General features: G+C 47.9%; 1 protein-coding gene and 1 long non-coding RNA gene across 2 annotated transcripts in view; one reads left to right on the top strand and one right to left on the bottom strand.

The window, feature by feature from the left end:
- The window catches only part of LOC114039427, a 1,121-nt gene extending 872 nt beyond the window's left edge, over positions 1-249 (bottom strand). Inside the window, exon 1 of the long non-coding RNA XR_003568671.1 lies at positions 145-249. This is a non-coding gene — a long non-coding RNA (uncharacterized LOC114039427). The remainder of the gene's footprint in view (positions 1-144) is intronic.
- A 118-nt stretch (positions 250-367) lies between these two features.
- PLD2 (phospholipase D2) lies at positions 368-12,231 on the top strand. Its single transcript, XM_027857178.1, has 25 exons — positions 368-561; positions 1,134-1,243; positions 1,394-1,524; positions 1,646-1,788; positions 2,017-2,125; positions 2,248-2,313; positions 2,497-2,555; positions 2,875-2,967; positions 3,165-3,317; positions 4,687-4,836; positions 5,199-5,282; positions 5,484-5,562; positions 6,250-6,360; positions 6,750-6,920; positions 7,365-7,491; positions 7,659-7,777; positions 7,873-7,986; positions 8,082-8,186; positions 8,361-8,449; positions 8,567-8,680; positions 8,859-8,908; positions 9,653-9,787; positions 10,168-10,321; positions 10,402-10,516; positions 11,270-12,231. The coding sequence occupies exons 2-25, from the start codon at positions 1,135-1,137 to the stop codon at positions 11,492-11,494; spliced, it is 2,805 nt and encodes a 934-aa protein (XP_027712979.1). The 5' UTR covers positions 368-561; position 1,134; the 3' UTR covers positions 11,495-12,231.
- The last annotated feature ends 754 nt before the right edge of the window (positions 12,232-12,985 follow it).

The raw sequence follows: 12,985 nt of genomic DNA, 5'->3' as shown, positions 1-12,985 counted from the left end.
CACACACACACACACACACACACACACACACACACACACACACACAATTTAGGATTTTCTTTGGGGCCGTAGGAAGTAGGGAGAGTTGAAGGGTGAATGTAAGGAGAGAGACAGAAATTTAATTCTCTATGCGGAGACAGATACCCAAAGACACAGAGAAATGCAGGCAAGTGCTTTCATTCTTCCCTCCACTCTGTGCCTCACAGCCTGATTCCACCCCCACTTCTTCAGTCCTCCCCACGAGATGGAGAAACAAGATGAACAAGAATGCTGAGGAGGTGAGGCTTCAGGAAAGCGTGCCCCGCCCTCTCTGACTCCTTGTCCTGTCCCGCCCCAGAGGGTGAGGCCATTGTAATCATCCCCATTTGCTCTCCGGGCCTGGCCCGGCCCAGCCCGAAAAACTCAGGATGTCTGGTTATGTTCCTGATCCGCTGGCATCCCGGCTCCGGTTCTGGTTCTGGCTCTGAGTGGTGAAGGAAGAGAAGACCTGGGAGGACTGGGGCTAGGAGCCCAGCTGCGCTTTCGGAGCTTCGGAATTTCCCTCCCTTCCCAGCTTGGGAGGTAGAGCGAGACTTCCTCACTGATTGCCATACCCCACCCTTCCCTGATCCATGTCTCGTGTTGACCCCTCATGCCTCTGAAGCCCCAGCGTTAGGCCAGGTGCACTTGCCCCTCAGGGACCTTCCCTGAGCCTCATCCGGTTTCCCCTTCCCCCATGCCTCCTTCCCAGGGCCCCTTCTCTGCCCCAGTTCTGAGACATCCTGTGCTGGGCTCGGTGCCTTCTCTCTCATTACTGTCCCCTCCCCCTCTTCCCAAAGAGAATTAAAAGAATGGGTACTGGGGAAGTGGGTGTTGAAAGCAAAAGAGAGAGTTGGAGGTGGAGGAGGCAGCCGAGATGGATCAGCACGGGAGGCCAGAATTTTGGATGAGAGGTGTTTGGGAACGGATGTCAGGGTCAGAGAAAAGGGTCAAACAGAAAAGAGTAGAATTCAAGTTAAGATAGAAGGTCATGATCAGAGATGAAGGTAAGAAATATCCAATCAAGGTCAGAGATGGAAGGGTCAGCCTTAAAAAGGGAAGAAGTATTGAGGGAAGGACCATACCTTCCTAAGATTTCTTGGTCTACTGTCCAGTATGATGTCAGCCCCAGAGGGAATGTTCCCTGGAGATGGTGGCCTTGACTCCAGCCAGCTCCAGATGGAACCAGATGAATTGGACACCTTGAAAGAAGGGGAAGACCCAGGTAATCTGGAGGGGGAGGGGGGAAATAGAGGGCATAGCACAGAAGGGGCTGGGAAGCAAGATATCTGAGGGTGGGGACCAAGCGAATAAATATGGAGGTTAGGGTACCAGGTTCTAAGCTCCTTCAACCTTCCCACACACATACACACAGCTGACCGGATGCATCACTTCTTGACCATCTATAACCTTCAGCCCCTGAGGAATCATCCCAGGATTTTTGCCCCTGGCGTCCCTGTTATTGCACAAGTCATAGGCACTGAGAGATACACCAGTGGATCCAAGGTTAGGGGGCCAAATTCTTGGACTCTTGAGTAAAGGGTGGTTGTATATGTGGGTGGGGGAGGGACTCACTCAGGGAACCTAGGAGAGGAAGAACCTGACACCCAGTACTTGGAACCCAAAGGTGGGCACCTGCACACTTTACTCTGTCCGACTATCCCATGGTGATTTCACATGGACAACCAAGAAGAAATTCCGAAATTTCCAGGAGCTTCATCGAGACCTGCTGAGACACAAAGTTTTGATGAGCCTCCTCCCTCTGGCCCGGTGAGAGGAGGATGGGACCATCCTTAGGCTCCCACAAAGCTCAATCCCTTTTTCTTCTTTTTTCTCCACTGTCCCCACCCCATTCCTCCTCTTCCATCATCACCACCACCAACACACCCACCCATACACATACATACATACACACACACACACACACCAGGGCCCCTGATTCTGTGGCAGACTCTCAATCAGGGCTGAATGCCCCTTTTCCAACCTTCCAACCGACAGGTTTGCTGTTGCCTATTCCCCTTCCCAAGAAGCTGCTCCTATAGCTGAAATCCCCTCTTTGCCCAGAGTAGGTTCTGAAGGCTCCTCCAGACACAGGGCCAGCAAACAGGTATGGTCTGGTTACTTTTCTGGGGGTGGGGACAGGGACAGGAAGGGGACAGTGACCCTGGAAAACCTTGGTATGGGGATTTCTCAGAGCCACATCTTCCTTTCTTTCTTTTCTCACTCCAGAAATACCTAGAGAATTATCTCAATCACCTCTTGGCCATTTCATTCTACCGAAACTATCATGCCATGGTGAGGTAGCCTTAGCCAGAAACCTTGATCAATGAGGGCATTGGAGGCTGGGGACCAGATGTGGGTTGTGGGTAGTGGGTGTTGGGAGGCCAGATGCCCGGATCCTGAGGGCCATGGGAGTTGGATTCCTACAAAGCCAGATATTTGGGGTCCTGAATCAGGTATTTCCTCTTCCTCTATTAGACAGAATTTCTAGAGGTCAGTCCGTTCTCCTTCATACCTGATCTTGGCCCCAAAGGATTGTGAGTAACCCTGATATCCCCACAGCCTTCAGTACCACTAACTTTCTGTGTGATTTTGGACAAGTCATTTCTCTCTGGGCCTCAGCTTCCTTCTATATAATACGAGGGGGCTGGACTAAATGATTTTCTGAGGGCCTTTCACCATTAACACTCTTGGTTCTACCTCTCTCAGCTCCTTTTTCATACTCTGTTCTCATTACCCTCCTCCCAAATACTCCCCAACTACTGGTGCCCCGTTCCTTCCACTTTGGACAACTGGGTCAGTATTGGGAACCCCTGTCTAGTACTACTGAATCTCTCTAACTTGTGGCCCCCACAGGGAAGGTTTGATCCGCAAGCGCTCAGGGGGGCACCGAGTTCCTGGCTTTACCTGCTGTGGCCGAGACCAAGTCTGTTACCGATGGTCCAAGAGGTAAACTGGGGGGCCAGATGCCTGGATCACTGAGTAGGGGGAAGACTGGAGAGTGGGACAGTTGCTTGGATTGATAAAGGAAATGGCGACTAGGGAGCCAGACATCTATATACTGGAGATAAATAGTTGACAGTAAAGTTGAAGTGGGGTGGGGCTGGCCAGATTCATCACTAATCACAACTCATTCTATTATCCAGATGGCTGGTGGTGAAAGACTCCTTCCTGCTGTACATGCGCCCAGAGACAGGCTCTATCTCCTTTGTCCAGCTTTTTGACCCTGGATTTGAGGTCCAGGTTGGGAAACAGAACACAGAAACTCGATATGGAGTCCGAATCGACACTTCTCACAGGTCAGAGACCAGTACCAACTGGTGCTGGAGGAGAAGAGTGGGAGGGATTACAGAACATGGTCACATATCCAAGAAAGCATAGAGGTATTAGGAGGAGGGCTCAACTGAGACAGGGGTGGGATGGAAATAGTTGGGGAAAGCCTGATGGGCAGCCTAGAGAGGAGAAGAGTAGGGGAAAAAAAGGTAGAAAAAAGATTTTTACTCCTCTCTTTTGTTTGTCCTTCCCTAATTCTTACACTGTTATTCTATCTATCATATCCTCAGTCCCAGACCAGTGGTTACTGCATTAAGAAAAGTTAAGACTATTTTCTGAGCCTGGTCCAGAATAGGGGGTGGGGAGTCCAAAACATCCTCATGCCCACATTCTGGATGCCCCCTGTATGGATACAGGGACAGAGAATAGTAGCAAAACATTAGACTAAGATTCAAAAGACCCCACTTCAGTCCTGTCCCTGGTGCTTACTGGAATGACCTGTGTCACTTAACTCAGTAAGAGGTCCCTTAAGTTTCTCTGAGCCTTAACTTCCATAAGCTCTGGAGTTGGATTTAGTTTTTAGTCGTGTCTGACTTCGTGACCCTATTTGGGGTTTTCTTGGCAAAGATACTGGAGTGGTTTGCCATTTCCTTTTCCAGATGAGAAAACTGAGGTAAACAGGGTTAAGTGACTTGCCCAGCTTCACACAGCTAGTAAGTGTCTGAGGCTAGATTTGAACTCAGGTCTTTCTGACTCCAGGCCTGGTGCTCTATCCACTGTGCCACCTAGCTGCCTGCAGTTAGAAGACCTAGGTTCAAAACTTGACCCTTCAACAGGTAACTTCCTCTGTCTGGCCTTCATTTTCATTATCTATAAAATGAGATTAGTTTATATTATTTAGTCATAGATCACAGACCTCGAGGTGAGAGGAGACTTCACATATAGTCTAACTCCTTCATTTTTTATAGCTTAGGAAACTGAGGCTCAGGGAGGTATAAGAACTTGAGCACGGTCATGAAAGTAGTTAGTTAAGTGAGAGGCAGGTCTTGAATTCATGTCTTTTCACTCCAAGGCTAGTGTTTTTTTCCACTATTAAAGAGTCTCTAAGGTTCCTTAGAACTCCTAAGTCCAATGACCTGTCTTCCTCACTTGGTTCACATAGGGGAATGTTTTTGAAAGATATTTGTAAACAGTGTGGGGGTGGGGAGCATGGGGAGAGACCCTGAAGAATGAGAACTATGTTGTCCTGTTTGTCATCAGAGACCAAGGTAATATTTCATTGCGTAAAGGGGAGGAATTATTCAGGGGTTAGGGAAATGAGAGCTAGAGCTGAGAGGATGAGGAGCAGGAGTTGGGGGTATCAGCAGCTAAACCCCGTTGTGGTCACCTCCATAGATCCCTGATCCTCAAGTGCAACAGTTACCGTCAGGCTCGATGGTGGGGTCAGGAAATCACAGAGCTAGCTCGGAGTCAGGGGTGTGACTTCTTACAGCTACACAGACATCAGAGCTATGCCCCACTCAGGCCAAGAACCCTGGCCAGATGGTAAGACCTCCCTTTACCTGCTCTGGCCTCTTTCTACTCCTCCTGACCTCCCTCTACCCCTCTCTGACCACTTTCTACCTCTAATTTCCCTCTAAATTCCTGACATTCTCACTCTTCTCAGACCATCTCTGATGTGCTGTCCTGTCCTTTCTCTGTTCTCTCAATTGTCTCTGGAGTTCCCCTCATCTCAGATTTCTCTGACTTCCCTCCAGTTTCTGATCTCCCTCCACTCTGACCCATCTGTTCTGACTTTTCCTCATCTTCTTGGTCCATTATCATGACCCAATCTGTCCCCCTCCATGACCCTTTCTTCTGCCTCTTGGGCTCCTCTGATTTCCATTCTGCCACTCACCCTTCTTTAGGTTTGTGAACGGGGCAGGTTACTTTGCAGCTGTGGCTGATGCCATCCTTCAGGCCCGGGAGGAGATTTTCATTGCAGATTGGTGGTGAGCAATGGTAGTTAGAGGACTTGGAACACCCGGGTAGACTCCAGGAGAAGAGTTTATGATGAGAGCTGGTTCAAGGAGCCACACGGGCTACAAGATTAGGGGAGGGTTGGTTAGAGAGTCCAAGATGCTAGGAAGCAATGGGGGAGGGCCCTTGAGACTTCCAACCTACTGACTTGTTCTATGTCTACCTATCCCCAGGTTGAGTCCTGAAATTTATCTGAAGCGTCCAGCCCATTCTGAGGACTGGAGACTGGATGTTATGCTCAAGAAGAAGGCAGTAAGGAGGGAGCTGGGGATGGCACAGAGGGATGAGGCCAGGAAGAAAGTGGAAAAGGCCTAAAGAGGGGGAATGTCTATAGAATGAGGATGGGGTAAGGACACCTGGGACTGTCCAGGTGATCAGGCTTCAGACCAGTCACTGCATAGTATAGGGATCCCCCATAGCAAGAGATTCATTCCTCCTCAAACTTTCTTAGGGTCTTTTCTTAGTGTCTGAATTTCTCCTTTGCCCTATCACATTCTACCAAATTCGTACTTTGGATATGGGGTCAGAGCACCTGGATGTGAATTCCAGTTCCGCTGTTTACTACCTGTGTGACCTTAGACAAGTCATTCTTCTTCTTTGGGCCTTAGTTTCCTCATCTGTGGTATATGATTAGATCTTTCTGGTATTAAATCCTATTATTCTATATAGTAACTCCCTACAAGATTATTAAGTAGGTATGGAGGAGAGGGATTGTGTCATTTTTCATCTTTGTAGCCCCATCACCTAGGAATGTCAATGGCACATTGTAGGAGCTTAATACATATTTATTTAGTTGAATTTATTGGAGGCAGAGTTTTGGGGACTCTGCAAAGGGGATAATAGACAGGAGAGCCAAAAGGTGAGGACAAAATCAGGCAGGGGGGGCTGTTTCCAAGGCATTTTCCATTGACAACTGATTCCCCTTTCTGCCCTTACCAGGAGGAGGGTGTCCGGGTTTCTGTGCTGCTGTTCAAGGAAGTGGAATTGGCCCTGGGCATCAACAGTGGCTACAGCAAGAAGGCTCTGATGCAACTGCACCCCAATATCAAGGTGATCCCCTATCTCTTGCCCTTCTTCTTCTCCCCTGCCCCTCATTACCTGGCTTCCCCATGTCCACTCCTCCTTTCCTTGACCCTCTAACTTCCATTTTCCTCAAGCCCTCATATTGTAATCATAGTTCACATTTTGATAGTGCTTTAAGCTTTATAAAATGCTTTCCTCAAAACAGTGCCATGGTGTAGAGGGTATAATTATTATTTTCATTGTATAGGTAAGAAACTGATTTTCAGGTAGTTGAAGGACTTGCCCATAGTCACAGTCTTTTGACTACAAGAACAGTGCTTTTAGCATAAACTGTAGCCTTTTCCACTTTTCCCCCAAAGCACTCTTTGAGACCTTATCCCTTCCCAAATCTTGTTACCTTTTTCTACTTTTTCCAGGTGATGCGTCACCCAGACCATGTGACACTATGGGCCCACCATGAAAAACTGCTAGTTGTGGACCAGGCTGTGGCCTTCATGGGAGGGCTTGACCTCGCCTTTGGCCGATGGGATGATCTGCATTACCGGATCACTGACCTGGAGGGCTATACTGAAACAACCACCCCACAGGTAAACTTTGCTTGGCATTCCCCTCACACTGTAGTACTACTTCTCCTCCTCATTCCAGGGTGATCCCTGATCCTGAACTTTCTTCTTTATCCTTGAGGCCCAACCCCACCTTTTCCTTCCCAACAAGGACCACACCTATTCTCAACCTTCCTGGTTCTCTGAGATCCCATCTGATGTTATCACTGGGGCCCATATTTCTGGCTTTGTGTCCCTTTGGGATAGGGAGTTTGGAGCAGAAGGGTGGGATCATCAATATTTCCCTATTTTTCATTTCTTATCTCTCTGTCTTTCCCTCAGTCTGTGTATATGCACTTGTCTCAGTGTCTTTGTCTTATGTCTCCCTGTTTCTGTCTGGCTATACCTCTCTCCTGGCTTTGGCTCCCATGACTCTGCCCCTGAGCTGGGTCTTTCATGACCCCCTGGGCTGGGTCTCTCCCCACACAGCTGCCCACCCCATGCTCAAGCCTTCCCGTTGTCCCTGACCTCTCCCACAACCAACTGTTCTGGCTGGGCAAGGATTACAGCAATTTGATCACCAAGGATTGGGTACAACTGGACCGGCCCTTTGAGGGTGAGATTTTTTTTTTTCCCCACAGCCCCAAGACTGAAATTCAGATCAAGACAGCTTTCTCTATAACAAGCATGATCTCCTAGTCCCCCCTGGCTCTGTGTTATGTAACTGTCTAGAAGCTGGCTTCAGGGCCCCCTTTTTGATTTTTACCCTTTGGGATCCCCCAGATTTTATTGACAGGGAGATGATGCCCCGGATGCCATGGAGGGATGTGGGGGTCGTTGTCCACGGTTCAGCAGCACGAGATCTTGCCCGACATTTCATTCAGCGTTGGAATTTTACCAAGGTTTCCCTTAACCTGGGGAAAAGGCTGGTCTGTGGGAGGGAAAGAGGAGGCTGGTATTAATCCCACTGACTCTCTCTCCTAACTCCAAATCTTAGACCACTAAGGCCAAGTACAAGATACCTCTATTCCCATATCTGCTGCCCAAGTCACCCAGCACAGCCAACCAGTTACCATTCACCCTTCCTGGAGGACAGTGTGTCACTGTACAGGTGAGACAACCCCCTTCCCCAGAGTATGAGAGCTTTTCCCTATATCCCTATTCCCAAAGCGTGAGGACTTTTTTTTCTTCCTTCTTGTCTCCTAGGTCCTTCGATCTGTGGACCGTTGGTCAGCTGGGACCTCTGAGAGCTCCATCCTCAATGCATACCTACATACTATTCGGGAGAGCTGCCATTTCCTCTACATTGAGGTAGGTGGGGGTAAAGTGGGGAGTTCGGATTTTGTTTAAGAACAGGAGACCAGGATTTAAGAGAGATTCATTGTTGGGGTAGGGATGACAGAGATTGGGAGCTAGAGAATTAGGGGAGATGGACCATATTGCTTATTCCTTATTCCTCCCCCACTACACCCTATGTCCTACCAGAATCAGTTCTTCATCAGCTGCTCAGATGGACGGACAGTTCTGAACACAGTGGGAGATGCTATTGTGGAGAGGATTCTGAGAGCCCACAAGTAAGACAGAAAAGGAGGTGCTCTGGATGAGTGTATGTGTATAAAGGGACAGGACTGGGTCCAAGAAGCCTAGGAGGTCAGAGGTGTCCAGCTATGACCCTACACCCCTTTCCACAGGCAACAGCAGCGGTTTCGGGTATATGTGCTGCTCCCCTTGCTTCCTGGGTTTGAAGGTGATATCTCTACAGGTGGTGGAAATGCTATCCAAGCAATTCTGCACTTTACCTACAGGTCAGATACATGACTACCTGCCCTTCTTGCCTCTTAATTCTTCCCTTGACTTCTCCCTCTCTTTAGACTCTCCCTGTTCTCTCTCTCGACTCTGCCCCTCTCCTCTTGATTCTTTCTCCTCTTCTCAGGATCAGCTCTTTCCCCTGACTGCCAACTCTCCCTGTGACTTCTCCCCCAGGACCCTGTGTCGTGGTGAATATTCAATCCTGCATCGGCTCAAAGCTGCCAGTGAGTGATGGTAGTTGGGGAGCATCCTAGATGGAGGAGGAAGTATTGAGAGAAGCTCAGATAGGGGGAGTAAAGTATTTCTCCATGTAACTGTGTGTTGATCTTATATCAATCTAGAAGTAGTCCCGCTACAGCAACTGAGGATAATAAGAATAATCATAGGACCATGTAGATTTAGAGCTGGGAGAAACCTAAGAGGCCATCTGGAACAATCCTCTTATTTTACAGATGAGGAAACTGAGGCCTAGAGAGGTTAAGTGACTTGCCTAAGGTCACATGAGTACCACATGACAGAGGCAGAATTTGAACCCAAGTCCTCTGATTCCAAAGTTAGTGCCTTTTCCATGGTACCATGCTATCTGAATAAAAGTTGATGTTTATAATAGCCCTTTATAATGTGTGATCAGATCTCATCTGCTCCTCACAAAAACCCAGTTAAGTATGAAGTACAGGCATTATCACTCCCATTTTGCAGATGAGGAAACTTAGACATGCAGAAATTAAGTGACTTGTCCAAAATCACATACGTATCTGGTAAGTAAGAGAGCCAGAATTCAAACCCCTGTTATCTGACTCTTAACTCGGTGTTCTTTCCATTATACCCCTATGAATCAAGGTTAGGAATAAGGTCCTCCAAGGCAAGGGAAGAGGAGCTGGAGTGAGAGGTGGGTAGAGCTGTCTTTGCATAAGCTAATCTTTGCCCCTTTCCTCCATGTCTCTTTCCCCTTCCTGTGCATGTACCAGTGGGTACATTATGGCGAGATTATGTGTCAGTGTGTGGGCTCCGAACCCATGGAGAGCTGAGTGGAAAGCTGCTATCTGAGCTCATCTACATCCACAGCAAGTTGCTCATCGCTGATGACAGGACAGTCATCATCGGTCAGGGAGTAGCTGAGGGAGCAGGGGTTGAGGCTGAAGATAGAGGGAGGGAGCTCAGTGGTCAAAATTGGGGAAGGGGATGGCTAGATGGGGAGTAGCAAGAGATTGGAGGAATTAGTGCAAGTAGCATTCTAGAGGTCTGGGGTAGAGGCAGAGAGAAAGTAAGAAACATGATATTTAGGATGGTGAGGATGTGGAGAAGTGAGGGACAAAAATAGAGAAAGTTGGATAGGAAAAACTAGGGACTGAAGGAGTTGGAGAAATAGGATGGGCACCAAAAAAAAAAAAAAGAAAGAAAAGAAATAGGATTGGGAGTGGTAGTAGTAGGGGCAAGGGGTGCTTCTTCAAATTGCCCCCTTTAATAGACAGCTCCACTCCAGGTTCAGCAAACATCAATGACCGGAGCCTCCTGGGGAAGCGAGACAGTGAGCTAGCAGTGCTGATTGAAGACACTGAGATGGAACCATCACTTATGGATGGAGAAGAGTACCAGGCTGGGAGGTTTGCCCTCAGTCTCCGGAAACACTGCTTCAGGTAGGGACTGCAGAGGACCCTGTTTGCTCGGGGGAGGGGGGGTATGTGGGTAAATCTGACACTCCCCTTTCACCCTTCAGCACCATTCTGGGGGCAGAGTCCCAGCCTGGACTAGATCTCCAGGATCCTGTCTGTGATACCTTCTTCCAGCTGTGGCAGAAGACAGCTGAGAGAAATGCCAGCATCTATGAGCAGGTTGGGATACGATGGACAGGATTGGAGGAGTGTGTGTGTTGGGAGACAGGGTAGTAGAATAGAGGTTTCAGGTAGATGTGGGAAGTCTATAGACAGGCTATAAGAAAAGATGGAACCATTTGTGTAGCCAACATCAAGGACCTGCTATGGGCAGAGCAATAGGGGAAATTCTTAGATAAGACAGGTTCCCTTGCTGTTGTGAAGTTTATAGTGATGAGCACCAAGATCTGTAACTATAATAGTCTTCATTTTAAAATAAAGGATTTTGAGAGGTACACAACAGAGTGAGATACAAGAAAGAAGACTTATGCACAGAAATCAGATAACTTTTCTCCAAAAGGAAAAGGAAAAGAGCATAGTTTGGGGGAATAATTGGGAGAAATATTTATTGGGGGTGGGGGAATAAAGGTGAATGGGTCCAGGGGATAAGGTGGGAAATTTTCTGTGTTGGAGTTGGGGGGGAGTAGCTAGATGGCGTAGTGGATAGAGCACCAGCCCTGAAGTCAGGAGGACCTGAGTTCAAATCCGGCCTCAGACCAAACACTTGACACTTACTTGCTGTGTGACCTTGGGCAAGTCACTTAACCCCAATTGCCTAAAAAAAAAAAAGAAAAAAAAGAAAAAAAGAAAATCCTGGAGTTAAGTGGGGGAAAGATAGAAAAGTGAAAACTCGGGGCAGGGGGTGGGGGGCAGGACATTTGGAGTTGGTCAAGGAAAAGGAAGTTATGCAGCAACTTCACTTTTATTCCCCAGATCTTTCGTTGCCTGCCATCTAATGCAACTCGATCACTTCGGGTGCTTCGGGAGTATGGCAGCGTGGAGCCTCTGGCCACTGTTAGCCCTGAGATAGCCTGTTCCGAACTCACTCAGATCCAAGGCCACCTTGTCCACTTTCCCTTCAAATTCCTAGAGGAAGAGTCACTGTTGCCTCCACTGGGTAGCAAGGAGGGTGTCATACCCCTCGAAGTATGGACATAGCCTAGAACCCCATTTTTTGAGTGTGGGGGCCAGTGAGAGGAGAACTATGTATGAGAAGCCAAATTCTGTACCTAGCACCTTTTCTCTCTCTCTTCACACTCAAATTGAGGACAAATCACTCACAAATGAGGGGATGCACAAAAGGGATTCACTTCCCAGAAGGAGAGAGGAGAAGGCATGTCTAAGGGAGAAACAATATGATAGAACACTGAGTTGAAGGCAGGAGACCTGGGTTCTGGTCTACCTCTGAAACTGACTTAGCCGTGGGACCTTGGGCTAGTAAGTCACTTGCCCTTTCTAGGCCTTAAGTTACTTCCTTCATTTCTCAATGGAATGAAGGGGTTCAGTCAGATGATTCAACCTTGACATTCTGGGAACCTCCACTCATCCCAGGAGCAGGGAGGAGAGGGTTGTGGGGTGGAGTGGAAATGATGCAGAGAGATGCCTCTCTCCTATCCCATCACCCACTTCTCTCAATCTCCTGAATCAAGTTCAAATCCCTGCTGCTGAGGAAAAAGCTACAGTCTTCCAGTTGTCTTTTATCCCCTAGCTCTGATCATCTGCTGCCAGGGTTTCAGATTTCAGACCCCCATCAGTCCCCTAGCTCATCCTACATCTAAGGCCGAACAAACTCACTTACTTAGCATAGCCTGCTTACAGACACTAATTGAGCACATTTATTTACTTTATGTCAAACACATATTTGTTTTTATAAATAAAGGTGTTTTTTAAAATAATTTTTGAAGTAAAAAAAAAAGGGTCTCATTTTATGGGATGAAGACAGCAAGTACTGCACTCTTTCTACCTCTCCTTTACCTCCAACTCCTACTCTTTGCCCTTCCCTGGCTCCATCTCTGCATTTCTCTCTAGCTTTGTGAATCTGCGGCTTCAGGATCTGAGTCATCCGTTTTCTGGGCAAGAGGAAAGAGTTGATTCGATGACCCCTAGTGGAAAAGAAAGGGAGGGGCTAGGACAAACCAAAGTACTTAGAGAACAGAACTTGTGAACAATAGCCTAAATTGTAGAAGAGGGCAGGGAGAAAATCTCTGGCTCTCCACTCTCTCCAATACCCCTGCTCCCTCCCCCGCCACCCCCACACAGTCAAATCAAAGAACTGGGAAAGACTTTGCAAGAACCCCCTGCTCTCCAAACCACTCCACTGCAAGTGAGACGTGGCAAAGAGATGGGACTTTCGCCTGTCCTAAGAGAGAATACCTCTTGGATGGGAAAACTTTTTAATGGCCTTGTCTGTCTCATGTTGCAACAACAGCCCTATCCTCTCATAACTTCTCCTCCATTTCTTCTCTGGTATGATAACTTAGTCCTTCTTTTATCAGCCAAGATTCTCCTCAGACCACATTTCACCAAAAGTCCCTGAAGCTAGGGACCTGAGAGTTGGATGGATTAGAATAGGGAGGGTGATGAGTCAGGGAAGGCTCCTAGAGGGTGAAAATTAAATGCAGAAGAATATAAGCATCACAGCCTATGAGA

Source organism: Vombatus ursinus, unplaced genomic scaffold (genome assembly GCF_900497805.2).
Source record: "Vombatus ursinus unplaced genomic scaffold, bare-nosed wombat genome assembly UNPS02011916.1, whole genome shotgun sequence".
In the NCBI taxonomy this organism is placed as follows: Eukaryota; Metazoa; Chordata; class Mammalia; order Diprotodontia; family Vombatidae; genus Vombatus; species Vombatus ursinus.
This window is presented reverse-complemented; position numbering and strand designations above follow the sequence as displayed.

Bases quoted from the DNA above. Each gene is read 5' to 3' on its own strand.
- PLD2 (XM_027857178.1), top strand. From the start codon at position 1,135: ATGATGTCAGCCCCAGAGGGAATGTTCCCTGGAGATGGTGGCCTTGAC. The intron at 7,778-7,872 runs GTTTCCCTTAAC...TCCAAATCTTAG, and splicing joins AGCGTTGGAATTTTACCAAG to ACCACTAAGGCCAAGTACAA. The intron at 9,788-10,167 runs GTCAGGGAGTAG...GCTCCACTCCAG, and splicing joins TGACAGGACAGTCATCATCG to GTTCAGCAAACATCAATGAC.